At 55.5% G+C, this 15,410-nt stretch overlaps 1 protein-coding gene across 1 annotated transcript; it reads left to right on the forward strand.

Annotated features, from left to right (window-relative positions):
* Positions 1–433: 433 nt before the first annotated feature.
* NGA_2003400 (uncharacterized protein) lies at positions 434–740 on the forward strand (the record flags this gene model as incomplete). Its single annotated transcript, XM_005854318.1, has 1 exon — positions 434–740. A coding segment is annotated over one exon (306 nt), but the record flags the coding sequence as incomplete, so codon positions are not given.
* Between the last annotated feature and the right edge of the window lie 14,670 nt (positions 741–15,410).

Here is a 15,410-nt window from a genome sequence, read left to right on the forward strand (position 1 = left end):
CTCCCGGATTCTCAAGGGGATCGACCTCTCTCTCCTTCCCGCCCTCCTCACCTCGTCCTCCCCAATGCCTTCTTTTTCGCCCCCCCCCTCCTCCCTTCCTTCCTCCTTTGCTGCTGCCCTCGCCCTCCGTCCTTACTGCGCCACCACCCTTCGCTACGCCGCCGACCGCTCCTCGTCGCCTTCTTCCTCCTCTCTCTTCCACGTCCTCTCCGTCTCGTGGTCGTCATTCCTCATCACTGCCGCCACCGGGCTCAGCCCCGCCAAGGTCACTTGCAACCACCTCGTGGAGGAGGTAGGATCAGACGGCCGCCTTCTTACCACCGGGGCAATCGAGGTGAAGGTAGGAGGTCCGGGGGGGAAACTCGGCCATTTCCAGCGTTTGCTGCAAGGCGCGGAGGCTGGACCCGAGGGAGGAGGGCAGAAAGGGCGTGGACGGTCGTCCCCGTCGGTGTTTATCGGAGATTCGGTTACGGATGTGTTGGCGTTGATGGCAGCAGATGTAGGGATTGTGGTGGGTGAATCTGGGACTTTGAGACGGATGCTGCGAAGATTTGGATGGAAGATTCGGGGGCTAGTCGCATTTCCTGTCAAGAAAGAGGAAAGGGGCAAAGCCAGCCGGGTCGTCTACGCGGCCGAGGATTGGGCGGAAATTGCAGCTTTTTTGTATGGGACGGATTTAGTGAAGAAGATGGTGGAGGAGGGAAGAAGGAATAAGGGCAATACTTATTGCGGAGAATGAGTGGAGTCATCTCACGGTAGACACGGGATCAATGGGAGAAATGCCGCATGTGTTACTCGTGACTAATCGTACCAAAAAAAGTATTTTAAAAACAGCCTGTGAATTATTTTTCTGGGTATGTTTTTTCTTATGCTGTCTGCAGTATGTTTTAAAATATGTATGATTACATCTTTACATGCCTTTTTGTGCTGTGTCGCATTTTACTTTAAAAGCTTGTAGTAGCTTCCAAAATTAACCTCCCGCCCGGCCGCGTTTTTTCAGTTACCCTCTTGTACGGTGCTGCCGCTTGTCCCCGTGATGAGCGTTGGAAAACGTGTTTAAAAGGCCTACAGTGTCTGGTTGTATACGGCGTGATGCTTGCAACGATGCGGGGGGGTAAGTATTAGTGAGAGGCGCGATGTCAAGGAACGCAAACCACGCATCCACGGGGACTGCAAACCTCCCCCATCAATTAATAAATCGCATGTTTCGCTTCTTCTCTTCTATCAACATGAAAAGATATTAGGATGCCTAAAACCAATGTTGCAAGCAAACGGCGTGCCCGCGCTCGAGCGTCCAATGAACCGTACGCGAAATTTCCGAATGCCTGTTCTACGCAAGTTGTCTTGCCAGACCCGAAGCGTCCAGAGCTAGCAGGGACAGGCCTCCAAAAACCGTCACGACATCACAAAATGCTTCGTAGAATGGCATTTCTAAAAAGCATAGAAGAAAATGCGGCGGCCGCGTCGGTGGAAATGGCGGCTGGGATCGAGAAAGCTGACCGAAGGAAGAAGACCACAGGACATGGGGATGAAGCAATGCAGAGAGGTCTAAACGGCACAGAAATGCGTGTAAATTCACCATTTTTGGGGCAGGAGAACAAGGTACAGTAGTCGTTGATTATTAAGAGCACATTATGTTGTGTTGAGTGGGCCAATATCGAAACATGAAGCCCTGCTGGCGACTTTAAAATGCCTTATCTCGCAGACTCTTAATTATGTCTCTACTGTTGTCCTATATGCTTGACATTGACAGGCAGCGACCGGATCACCTGGAGCAACATTTGCGATGACATCGACAAAGAGGCATGAACAGAGGGTGTCAAATACCATCAAGACGAACGCAGCCAGGCAACGGGTCGCGGCAGAAGAGGTGAGGGAAAGACGTTACCCATTGCCACTTAAATATGTACTGCTGCAAATTTCTTCTTCGTCACTCTGTTTTGTAGCTATCTTTTTCGGATCCCAAGCTGCCTGTCGGTGTGAGACACTGTCGATTTACTCCTTCACCGCGTTCTCCACCTTACTATTAGCAACTTCCCCTCTTTCCATGCACGCTATTTTCCTTCTCATATCCTTATTCTCTGCTTCTCTTTTTCCAACAGATTGAACGTTTGAAGATGGTGACCTCGCACCCCGCTTTCAAGGCCGGTCCACATGCCGCCATCCGTGACCATCTGCGTACCCGGATAGCGGAGGGAAAATAAGTGGGGCAGGGAAAAACCCAATGGAAAATGCAGCCTGAGAGAGAGTAGATAAATTGAAAAGCAGGCATAAACTACAAAGCAAAGAAAGCAAAGACAGCGATGGTACGTATGATTGCAATATCGTGCTCTGCACGGAATATTCGCCTGTCACTTGATCTTTACTACCATTTATTGCTACCTAAATTTGTATATTATTTATGGTAGACACGTTGCAAGAAGCAGTGAATTGCTGTTTCATCTCTTTTTTAATTGGCTTTCAGCGTCCCGCTCTTCATTCGAACACCTCATAAAATTCCAACGTGATTTGGATGCGAGAGAGACCTACTTGTTCTGAAAAAGATAAAAGATGGTATTATTTCCCTTAATTTTTTAATTTATTCCTTCCGGCATGCTTTAATGCGATATAAAGCGTATTGTCATATAGTGCATGCTTGCGAGCAGACATAATCGATACTTACGAGATGGTCGATATTGGTATTGCTATTGATACTTTACCCACCAGTTCCTCATCCTCTGCATTCCGTGTTACTGCACAAGATCACATATAAGTTTTATTTGTTCCCCAGGGAAGTCATTAAGTCATAGTCATTAACGTCGGGGAAGTCATTCGTTCTACAACAACTCTCCAACCTCCTCCGAGCAAACCGTTTACGTGAGCCGTTTCTGAGCCGTTGGATTGCTTGCCTTTAGGTGTCGCTCAGGTCATCGCTTGCCATTCTCGTGGTGCCAGACATACCGAACAATGTTCCTTGAAGCTCACAATTCGTAATCTTGTGCTTTTTCTCCGCCTTTTTGTGGACATTAATTGTAACATTATTCATTATCTCACAAGCGAGAATTCTTTTTGCCTAGGATGAGCCGGAAGTTTGTTCGATTGGGCCGAGACGAAATTAACTGCTTTGTAACATTGCCCGTACACTCGCATATCTGCGTTAAGTGTGTTATTTATAAAATTACTCATAATATACACATCTAAAAGCAGGAGAACACTATTAGAGACTTCCTTGTGGTTTATGCCAGAATAAGAATACGAAAACAATTTTCTTGTATCCCAAAGAGGATAGCACGTTCGACCCCGCTTACAGGGAGCGTCAAGCGGGCCAACTGATCAAAATGGAACACTTATCAATGGGATCAGTCTCGGCAGCGCTTCCCGAAGGATCTCCAAAGGCTGTGGAGGTTGCGGTGACTGACATGACTTTCCTCCTCACTCCACCACCGAGAGGATTAGGCCTCGATTTGGAGGACAGAAGTTTGATTGAGACTCTAAAACGCTATCCAGAGGCATTCACAGAAGAAACAGTTGAACATTTTTTGAAGTGTCGGGTCGTAACAGCCATGGCGGGAAAGATCTTCGCCGTGCGAGCCACATCTTTACCCAACGTGGTCCGGGCAGTCAGTCGCTTCCTGTATCTTTGCAACTCGCATACCCGGAAACATTGGGATGAGTTTCGCGGGTCCGGCATGCTGGAAGAGTTCATGACGCGTATGGGTGTGGTTGTCGGAGAAGGACGATACCTCCTTGGAGAAGACTTGCTCCAGGCCTTTTTGCCTTTGCTCTATGTGGGCGAGGGCATGACTTCGGACGGAGATGGCATCGATCATTGCGGTGCCCACGTCCTATCCCAAGTGACAGAGGGGTTCCGAACTCCTCTCCACGCTCCTTCCAGCCACCAGCACGCACAGTCCCAGCCGCCTGCTCAGGGAATTACGTGTGAAAATGGCAGGCAAGGACCCCTCGTAAAGAACAAGTACGTTTACACGGCCCTGGTGATGGCCTTCCACAAGATCGCCTCCTTTCCCGCCCACGTCAACAATGAAGTCGATCCTGGCTGCATTGCATACTGTGCCACCTTCCTTGACGCTCTTATGCAGGTGATTTGTAGTCCAGGGAACATGCGTCCGATCATGCTGGCCCATCCCCTCATCCCGGTACTAGAGGACATAGGGCGCCTGCCCCCAGATATCACCAACAAAATTTGCACCTGGGTGGCTTTCCTCTGCACTTTCCACCGAATTGCTCCGTTAGTCGAGTTATGCGCACTTGTGGAGGCCGCAGGGGTGGTCTTTGAAAGAGCGTCGACTGGCCATGGGGTTGCACTAGAGGAAGGCGAGGAAAGGGAAGCGAAGGAGAAGCAAGGCGGCGAAGGCGCTGATGGATTCGCTCGCAAAGGCAGAGAAGCACATTCCTTCCGTGTCTTTAACCTCGTCTGCTCTCTGCGGCATTTGGTGGTCGCGACTGTCCGGGCTGATCCCAGATACAAGCAAGTGTGGTGCGACACAGGCTTGATAGAGACACTGATGATTGTCATTCGACCTGCGAGCAGGCCAGCAGCTGCAGTCATACCTCCCAGGACACAAGATGCTTGTCATATTAGCGGCATGGAGTCATCCTCTGGAGCAGGCGGGGCACCGGGGAAGGCGTTTGCTTCATTTACCGTCTCCTTGGCGCTTGACACCCTGCTGTGGGTGGTTCGCGGGTGTGGGAAAGCCGCGCGCCTGGTCGTCGACAACGGAGCGGCCCCTACGATATTAGCTTTGTTAGCTCAAGATACGCATTACGCCGAGGGAGTATGTTTGTGGAACGTACTAATGCGTGAAATGGCCGTGGCAATGACGTCTCCACCACGCAATTGGAGCGCGGGGTCTGGTTCGCCCCCTCCTCCAACCCCTTGCTCCCTACCTCCTACCCCGCTTGCATCCTCCAGAGACCTGCATGGAGATATGAATGGAAAGGTGGCAGAGGAAAGTACAGACAGGAGCGGAAAGGAATTCGAGGCTCTGCTGAAGATATTGCTGGACGACTTCGACGAACGCTTCATCTCGTGTCAGGCCGTCTCGGAATTACCGCCTGCCTCGGCTGAAACGAGTACAAACGGCGCCAGCGAAGAGGTAGTGAGGATGCTGGAAGCCCCGTTTGGGAACGGAGGCATGATCGCCATGGCTTACGTGCGGGCCTTGACGGCAACGGCTGAAGTCCCCTACCAGGCGCGAAACTGGTCGGAGACAGTCGGTCTCCACCCCCCCCTCGCTCTCGACGCTTCCGGAAAGGCGTTGCAGCAATGCATATTGGTGGTGCACGCCGTTCTCTCCCTGTTGGTCCCTCCCGACACCCTGGATGGGGTATGGGAACGACGCCTCGGAACTCCTCCTCCCTGCGTCGGCAGTCAGGGGGAAGTAGCTGCACACGGACTTCTTGAGACGGGGTACGATGGCTTTCCTTTCGTCACGCCGATTGTACTTGCCTCGATTCGGCGCCACCGGGGCCAAGCATTAAGATGGTTGGCCCTCACGCCTCCGGTCTCCCCCGGCCTCGCCCAGGCCTTTTCCCGCGTCCTGCAGATCCGTTGTGCCATGGTACGGGCGGGGGGAGTGGATCGGATCTTGCGGATGGTAGAGCAGTGCATTGCGCGAATGGAGACGGGAGAATGGCCCTTTCAGAGTCTCTGTCTTGGGCCAGACCGACGGCTTGCCTTCGGTCCCTTTGTGGGGCCCGGTCAGGACAAGGATTCTTACGCCTCTGGGGGGAACAGTCAGGTCGGACTCGCCAACGACGAGAACACCGCTTTCGCGGAATTTTTGGGCTCCTGTCTTCTAGTTTTTGTCACTGCTCTGAGTCGTTTGCATCCTGTGGACTCGGTCGAAGGTGTGACGGTTGAGGTGGGGGGCCGCAAAAGCTTCGATACGCATATGCTCGTCGGAGGAGCAGCGTCCGTCACTTCCATGCGCCACTCTCTTGCCCTCTTTCAAGAGCTTGGCAGCCTTTGTGCGCGCCTTGTACGGGGCACTTTCCCTGCCCTTATCCTCCCTGAGGCTTCCTCGTGCTCCTACTCGGAAAGTTCTCGGATTCCCCATTCCATCCTGGCCTTTCTGGGTCGCTTCCTCCTCTCCATGGCCCTGGGGGGATACACGCCTGTCTTGGAAGCGATTTTGGCCCCACGTCCCGCCCACTCGCTCTCCACCATCCCGGCTCCCTCCCTTTGTCCTCTGCTGTCCACATCTCCTCCATTGTCTTCCTCATTTCATGGTCCCGAAGCCCCTCCCGGTGATCTTTTTCCCGCCGCCGGCGGGGCTCCCACAGTGTCTGATCGCAATGAGTACATGGTACCCTTCAGCGCCAGCCCCCCCCCACTCCACTCCCCTCGCGCCATCCTCCTCCTCCTCGAGCTTGTGGCCGAGTATCCCGTCAATCTGCCGGGATGTGCCTTCGCGGGGCCCCTCTTCGAGGCCTTGGCGGGATTCGTAGCCCGGCTTTTGGCCTCCGAGAAGAATTTGGAGCTTGCCCTTGAGGCTGGCCTGGTCAGAACCGCATTGTGGGCCGCCATGCAACCTGCTGCTTTCCAGGAAAATGTGGAAAGTTGTCTGCTCAGTCTTTTGGGTCTTGCGGCCAAAGAGCGGACGTCGGGGGAGGATTTACGGACGTGGTTCAACGCGGTCTTGACTGACTACGATGGGGTTATACCCGGGGAGGTTGGAGCCGCGGAAGGAAACGAGGGAAGAGATGGGAGGAAGAAGAGGAATGAACGGATGGAAACGCGGCGCTTGAATCTACTCCGTGTCTTGGTTGACGTGACCAGGGGGGTGTCCGTCCCTGCCCCTCTACCCGAAGCGCGAAAGAAGGCGTCCATCCGCGCCCCTGCCTCCCCCTCGACAAATTCATCCCCTTGCTTGGACAGTCCGCATTCCCCGTGCTGCACCGACATGGCATTCCTTTCGCACCCCACCGGGCATACGTTCGGATCGGCGGCCCTGGTCGTCTTTGACCCCTCCCCTGTATGCGCGCAGGGAGGAACGGGGACCGACGGAAGCGGCGGGGGCCCGAGATTGGCAATACCCTCCCTCCATCCCGAGGGCTTCGCCGAAGCCATCCGTCAAGAGGAAGGAAGCGGAGGGGAAGGAAAGGTGCATCCCTGGCCGCCACCGACAGGATACACATTCGCGGTCTGGTTTCGCCTTGGGCGGCCCGCGACCCTTCGGCTGCCGCTCCTGCTCCTGGCAGAGGATGGAAAGCTACTCACCAGCATTGAAATCGTCAACAACCGCCTGACCGTGTCCTCCGCCCCTGCCGGGAGGGAAGGCGTGCAAGAGGCCGTGTGCGATCGTCTTCCCCCCTTCTTTGCGGGCAAGTGGTACCACCTGACTGTCGTCCACGAGAAGCGCCGACCTGCACAGGCGGCGGTCTATCTCAACGGAGACTTCGCTCAAGCCCTGCCCCTAGCCTACCCGCGGCCGACAAAAGGACTCCACCGTGTGCAATGCTGCATGGGCCAAGGTCCTGGTAACGGACGAGGCGCCTGTCCTCTAACTTGGCAACAACAACAACCACTCCGAGGGTCACCACCGTCGCACCAGCAGCAGCGAGTGAAGCAGCCGCAGCAACAGCCGCCTGACGACTGCAACCGTATGAAATGGACCTTGGGACCTGTCTACCTCCTCTCTGAATGTATCAGCGACTTGGCCGTCTTGATGCTGTATGCCACAGGTCCGTCCTCCGTGCTCACCTTTTTGGGAGACGACGGGCGGGGAGCATTCCCTCTTTGTTATGACTTATGCTCGGCTGCTCAGTTGCGAGTCTTGATCAAAGCGCACAAAGTGGGTGGCCATGTCTCGGCAGGAAGCCGAGGCGCGCGGGGAGGGGAAAGGGAGGAGGCTGAAGGATCAAAAGAGGGGAGGAAGGGCCTTCGAGGGAGCTTCAGCGGCATGGATGGTAGTCATGGGGGAGGGAAAAGTATCGGCACCGGGGGCATGCAGGGAATAGGGACGGGAGAGGCCAAAGTCTCGGTGCTCAGTCGTGCTCAGTTTACAAACCTGTCTGCCGCTCCGGTGGATGTTTTGGGGATTGCCGCCGATCACGTCATTCTGAGTCTGGCCCCTCGGACGGTTTCGGAGGATCCGTGCAACCTGAGTCGTCTTTCCGCTTACTCCGCTCTCTGCAACCGAGAATCTCTGGCCGTCGAGCTTTCCGGGGGGGCCTTGGCAGTGGACCGACGACGCGTCGCGGACTCCCTCCAGTACGCCTGCCAATCCCCACTCGTCCCGGCCATCATGCTTTGTGAACGCGCCCAAAGCGTGGAAGAGCTCCGCTTGGCGCACGAGTTTTTGGTTGCCCTCCTCCATGCACAACCCTTGAACATACAGAGGGTGGAGCGCGGGCATTTTTACGCCATTCTCTCCGAGCTGCTCCGTCGAAAAGCCCGTCGAGGTCTGATTGTCCCGCAAAGCATGGAGCCACTACTCTTACTGGTCGGCAAAACTTCCTTTTCTCAGGATCACCGGCCTGGGGAGTGGATGTTGACAGCCATCAATCTCCAGGCCTTGCAGCATCTGGTATTCAATTTTCCCATCTGGAAGGATGCCTCTCCTGAGGTCCACTGCCTGGTCCTTGGCACATTACGTCATGCCATCGCCGCCTCGGGGAGCGAGGAGCATGACGGTCGACGCGCGGTCGAAGAGCTGAACCTCAGGAGGTTCCAATTCGCTGGGATTACTAGGTCGTTACTCTACATGCTCATTCAGCCGGATACATCGCAGGAATTATTCATGTCCATGTGCAATTTGATCTATGACATCCTGACGCGAAAGCGTCCACCCATCGACGACTTGGCTGCAGTTGCTCACGTGATCTTGGCCACATGCTCCATTCGTTTTCAAAGGCTTTACATGAATGGGCTTCTGACAACCAGTCGTGCCAAGGCAGCACATTCTGAAAGGGGGGGCAGTGGAAGCGTGGGAGGAACCGCCAAGGTCTCGGACGTGCAGGACCCGAAAGCAAGCGATCCAGCCCATCGGCACCCCAAAAAGCCCCACGCCCTGCACAGAACTACCATCAGTCGTGCCCACCGACTGAAGAGCATCCGACGCGGATTGCTTCGGCTTTTGATCAGGGTCACGGAGCATTACGCATTGCATTCGTCGCACGGTGCCAGGAATGGTGGGATGCGTGCAGATGGGAAGGTACCGGGCGGCGACTTCCGCCCTGGTGTCAATGGTTGTGCGCATTCCAGTACAGGCTCTCTCACCCCGGTGGCTTCTGATGCATGCCTAGGGTTGATTGTAAGGGCCATGCCGCCTAAATGGCTCGTTTACATTGCGTACCTGTTCGGAGATGTCGTCTTCTGGGCGGGAATCGCCCAGGGAAAAATCGATTTAGAGGACGGACTACCTTTCACTCCCTTTGAGCGAGACGTCCATAGTAGTGTGTTTCCGGTGTATGAAAGCAATGGTCTCAGGGAAGAGAAAGGGATGAATGGGAGACTTCCAACCAGTCGGCGTATCTCGACCTCAATTTCCACCATGGGGGGTTTCAAGCGGGCGGCCCGCCGGCACCAGGATCCACTCTCAGCCCTGTTGGCATATCAGCTGTTAGTGGCTCTCATGCCCTCGGCCCAGGCGATTGTGGACCGCATGGCCGGACTCGGGCACCTCCAAGTGATCCTTCCAAGCATGTTCAAGGCCCTCGAACTCCACGCGCTGGGAATCCCCGTCCCGCTTCCCGCAAGCAAATCTTCTTTCAGCACAACCGCCACCGAAAATACGGGACAAGCCAGCTGTGGTCGATACTTATCCCATGGTCCTAGTTCCTTCGCCGATGATGACTTGAGTCAAGCTTGGCAGCCGCAGCTCGTGCCTAAAGAGGTGGCGGAGGTCAAGGCATTCTTCCATTTGCCTGCCTCAGACAAAGGTACCTGTGAGCCCCCTCCTGTATATCTGCAGTGCCTCAGGACGTTGTACAAAACACAATTTTCCCACCTCCTGGGCAGCAGCGCCCTCTTCTTGGCCCTCGAACAAATCTTTGACCACCTGGCAGTGGGCACGCGAAGGTCCCTTTCCAGTAGCGGGAGCGCAGTGTGGGGAGGCGAGCCGAGCCTGCTGTTGCCGCACCAAACAATCCAAGTACCTGGGACATTACCCGCCATTCTTTCCAGCATATCAGCGGCGGCGGGGATGACAACAGTGCAAGGTCTTCTGCAAACCATAGAAGCTCGCCCCACCGCTCTGACGGACAGCAAACTATCGCACGTCGTGCTCCTTCTCCGTGAGGAAACCAGCAGGAAGTGCAACAACAAGTGCAGCTACAACACCAACACCAACGGCAATAACGAAGACAGTAACAAATGTAGAGATAAATCTGCGCATTCTCCGTTATACGACGTGCTCCAAGAAAGATGTCATGCCGCCCATGTCGTATCCTACAAAGCTTTGACCTTCCTCTACAACCTCTACCTGGAATCCGTTGAATTGCGCGAGCTTTTCCGCGGAGACTTTTCTTCCAATGTGGTCGTCAGTGGCGTGTCAGGGGGTGTGACGGCGCGTTTGGGCGGTCTCCTTCTGCCAAAAGGAGAGGACTTGGTAGAGGAGATGGCACAAGTATATTATGCAGTCCTGCTGGCGGAGATGCTAGAGGACCCAAGGAAGGCCGATGAAGCGAGTTGTGGGAGCGGGCGTGTAGCAGAAGCGGTGAAGGAAGACGAACAGGAGCAAGGATCGAACCCAACCACCCCCGGAAAGCATGCTGCTACCCCTTGTTCCAGCGAAAGGGACGTATTGAAGCACCCGGGCTCCCTCCGCCGTCTCACCCTGAAGTTTTTGGTCGCCTTGCTCTTCGATCGTCTCGCACACCAAGCCAAGGCAGTCTCCTCCATACAATCTTGCCTTCAAGCCTGGCCTCGGGATTTGCATCTCTACCCTTGGCCCTCGCTGCATGGAGCAAACCCGCCCCATCAGAGGGACGACGACGACAAAGGTCCTGCCCCGTTGGCAGGGCAATTTGGGGAAGCGCTGCAATCTCACTTTCAGTCCACCCTTCTCCATGCCCTTCTGTCCGAGGTTCGAATACGTCTTCAGGATAATAGTGGACAACATGACTCGGGACCTGCACTTTTGTACCCTTCCCACTCGCGACTCAGCGGGAATTTGCCACGCTTTTTTGCTCTTGTGGCGTCCAACATTTTTCTTGCAGAAAAGAATGGGGCCCATCTCCTTTCCTCCAAATTCCCCCGGACACCCATTCTTTCTTGTCAACCTGGACAAGCCAAAAGCCTGAATAGAGACTACTGGCTTTTAACCAACCTCCAATTTCTGGTCGACATGCTCCAATTCGGAGTCATACCTTCTCCAGTATCTGCCACCGAGCCTGTGCTGGGAGTAACGTTTCGGTCTCTGAAGGTGGTGCAGCAACAGCAGCAGCAACATCACCAGCATCAACACTCTCAACGGCAACACACAGCCTCACCCCCTGCGTACAAGACGACTGCCACCGTTTCTCTCCTCGGGGGCCAGGCCAAACACGCAGTGGGCAACCTGTTTGGGATCGCAAAATGGAAGGGCGACGACGTGGAAGAATGGATCCTCTGCGCGCTCGATTTTCTGCGGAAAGTGCTCCTCTTTGGTCTCGGATGGCTGGACAATGGGCTTCAAGAGAGCACCGTTTCGGCGGTCTTTAAGCATGCCCTCAGGCACTTCAATTTTCTCCTCCCCCAGCTCCAGACACCGCGGGCGATTGAACAGGACAAACAATTTCTTGCTGCCTTACTCCATTATCTCTACCCGCTGCTGTCGGACGAAAAAGCCCACTATCGAGAAGCGGCCATGTATCTCTGGAGAGAGCTTCTCGCCTCGAGTCGCCTACGGAAAGTCATGGAAGGACTCCTTTCAGTTCCACACCTCGTCACGGTCCAAGGGAAAAAAGGGGAGGTCCTCGAAAAGAACGCCTCTTTGAACCTACTCAATGGCAGCGTTGGTGGTGGACCCTCCTTTCCCTTCCAAGCTCCTTCTCCTTGCTCTGAAGGCTTTGACATCCTTCTCAAAGTGGATCTCAGCCATTTCCCCTCCCTCCGTCCCTTTCTCGATAGCACTTCCTCCTCGGCTAGCTTTCCCACCCCCCTGGGCGCACGGCCTCGGTCCCGGAGTGTCAAGTCAACGGTGGTGACTGCTGGCAATGAGTTTGCCGACAAAGAATTTTATTCTTGGCTGGGCTCCCTTTCCTCCGATTTGCAAGGGAAGATACATAAATCCCTCCTTCAGCACGGCAGAGAATTTCGGCAATGGGCCGTGTCCACCGCCGACGTCGTCGTCCAGGCGCACCAAGATGGCGTCGCCACGACAGAGAAGCACCGTCGGAAAGCCGCCTTTGCGCGCCTTAAGGCCCTGACCAAGGCAAGCAGTGCGTGGAGGAAAGAGCTGAAACCCAGGCAGGACCTGGAACTGCGACGACAGGTGCGCTGGTCGCAAGAGAGGACGGATCGGGAGGCCTTTGGGGCCCGGCACATGCAAGTACTCTTCACCGAGCTGATGGAGGGCATGTCCTTGGCGACTCGTGCGGAGGGCTCTTTCATCACAGACCGGGCGGTTTCCCCATCCCGTGGCCGCTGGCGACAAAACGAACCGGCCGCAGAGGAGGTGCGGATGGAACGGTGGTTGCAAAGTTTGATCCTTCACGTGGGAGACGCGGCATTGCTGGGAGGGATGGAAAATGGGGTTGGCGACGGTGACTATTGCGTGGAGTCGGCAGAGGGGCCCATGAGGATGCGGAGGAGGCTGCTCCGGGCGCCTTACCGTCTTGGTCCTGTCGCCAGGAACCTTGCAGCATCCTCGTCTGCCTCACCTCGGCCAGGGGTGACACCCATTCCGGAGCCCAAGCGACCTCAAATGAGACGGCAACGTAGTCAATCCCTTCCGGCCCTTCCTAAGCGATCCGTCACTTTCGATCGGGGAAGTCCGGTGGGCGCTCTGACCGTCCAGGGAGGTCTGAATGCCAGTCCGAGCATGGATTCTGAGAGTGATGACATTCCTCTACCTCGGGGCTCGCCAATCCTCCGCCCATGCAGGAACCTCCCGGTTTCGTCTCCGCTAAGCTTGACGTATGAAGCAGACCAGAGCGAGGAATCCCCCGGCTGTGTGGTGGGTAGCTCCGAAGAAGTGTTGCCATCGAATACCCTGCTGGAAAAAGGGGCTGCTGACATGGATTTCTTCTTGGATGATTACGTGGAGACGGACGAGGACACGGAGGCGACTGAAGACGAAGAAGATGAAGAAGATGAAGAAGAAGAGGAGGAGGAGAAGGAGGATGGAGAGGAGGCGGGGGAAGAGGAGATTAAAGTGGTTGAGCAGATGGAGAGAGAGGAGGGGAAGGAAGGAGCGGACGTCACGTCGAGCGGTCTCAATTCAAAGCGGAGGGAGGAGTCGGACGGCCAGGCGGCCAAACACACCAGGCCGCCTGCTTTCACGGTCGTGGGCATGACAAGGAGCATGGAGGAACGCCTTCGCCCCTTCGGATCTCATGACGATCTTACGTCCCGTCCCGCCACTTCCCCTAAGCAGAGCTTTGGAGCACCTGGGACCGAGACGGGAACAGGGGAAGGCGACCACCTCGATCGCTTGCCTTCAATCATTCATCCTTTCCGACGTCGCACTTTGGCGTCTGCGGCGGAAATGGCTGGAGCGGAGCACGGAGAAAGGGAAACGACGGAGGGAGTGTCGCCTCGCATGGCATTAGACAGGGAAATTGGAGGTGGCAACGAAATGGAGGGCGAGGATTTGGAGGCGGCCGAGGATCTAGTGGGTGCCGACGGCAAGCTCAAGCCCTTCCTCGTGCCTGGGGATGAGATCAAGCATCGATACAACTGCGCACGCATACAAGGCGTCTACTGCTACCCAGGCCTGACCCTCCTTGCCCGCAACCACCTGTACATAATTGACAACTACAAGTTGATCGAAACCGGTGCCCTCGCAGGGCAAGAAAAGGGCCAGGCAAATCTCACCTCTCCTTACGAAGTGGCGGAGATCGAACCGGAGAAAGCAACCACGATCCAGACGCCACACTCCCTTGAAAATGAGCACGGGACAACTGATTCGAGCCCTTCCGTGCCGGTATTGTGCACCCATCGCGTAGAAATTTCTCCACGTTTGCGTGCAAAATGCGTTCCAGGCGGGGCCCTCGGACCCCCCCACCGTTGCCACTACTTCCCATTCGAGGACGTGACAGTAGTCTACCGGAGACGATACCACCTGCGTCACGTGGCACTGGAAATCTTTCTGGCGAATGGCGAGAACCACTTGATCACCTTGGAAGCCCCCGAGGCCCGGAACAACCTGTTGCAAAAGCTCAAGGCGCGGTGCAAGGAGGCTATAGCCGCTGTGGAGAGCGCCAGGGTCTCCCCGCTCGACGAGATCCAAACTTTTCTGAGCCTGACCACCCCTTCCACTTGGACGGAACGTTGGGTCCGTGGTGATATCTCCAATTTCCAGTACCTGATGCATCTGAACACTCACTCCGGCCGCTCCTACAATGATCTGACGCAGTACCCCGTTTTCCCCTGGATCGTGGCCGACTGGGACTCACCCAAGTTGGATCTCACCAACCCCAACACCTTCCGAGATTTATCCAGGCCCATGGGGGCCTTGAACCCCGCCCGTGAGATGGAGTTTCGGGAGCGGTACGCGCTATTGAAGGAGGCGGAGCAGCCAGGGGATCCCAAGAAAGCCTTTCATTATGGAACGCATTATTCCTCTGCAGCAATCGTTCTTTACTATCTTGTCCGGCTTCAACCTTTCGCAGAGCAGCACGTTCGACTGCAGTCCGGGCGTTTCGACCACTCGGATCGCCTTTTTTCTGCCTTGAAAAAATCCTGGTGTGCCTCGTCAGGAGCTGCAGAGGGCCGAGAAAGTGGGGCATCTACCAATACCCAAGACGTGCGGGAGCTCATTCCTGAGTTTTTCTACCTGCCCGAGATGTTCACGAACCGAAACGGCTATGATTACGGCAAAGATTCGGAGGGGACTCACATCGACCACGTGGTGCTTCCCCCATGGGCAGGGGGCTCGGCCCAGGAATTCGTTCGGCTCCACCGTCAGGCACTGGAGAGCGAGCACGTCTCACGCCACCTGCACCACTGGATCGACCTGATTTGGGGATACAAACAACGGGGAAAGGCGGCCGAGGAGGCCTGCAACGTCTACTACTACCTGACTTACGAGGGAGCCATGGATTTGGAGACGGTGGAGGATCCCTCCCTCCGTGCGGCCTACGTGGAGCAAATCCATGAGTTTGGGCAGACTCCTTCCCAGTTGTTCAAAACGCCGCATCCTGCCCGAATTCATGTCGCATCCGGGGGAAACACCCACGAAAGAGAGGGTTTCCCGGGAAATTCTACCGGTAATCTTCTCCATGCCCTTCTGTCCGAGGTTCGAATACGTCTTCAGGATAAT

Source organism: Nannochloropsis gaditana, assembly GCF_000240725.1.
Source record: "Nannochloropsis gaditana CCMP526 unplaced genomic scaffold scaffold546, whole genome shotgun sequence".
NCBI lineage: Eukaryota > Eustigmatophyceae > Eustigmatales > Monodopsidaceae > Microchloropsis > Microchloropsis gaditana.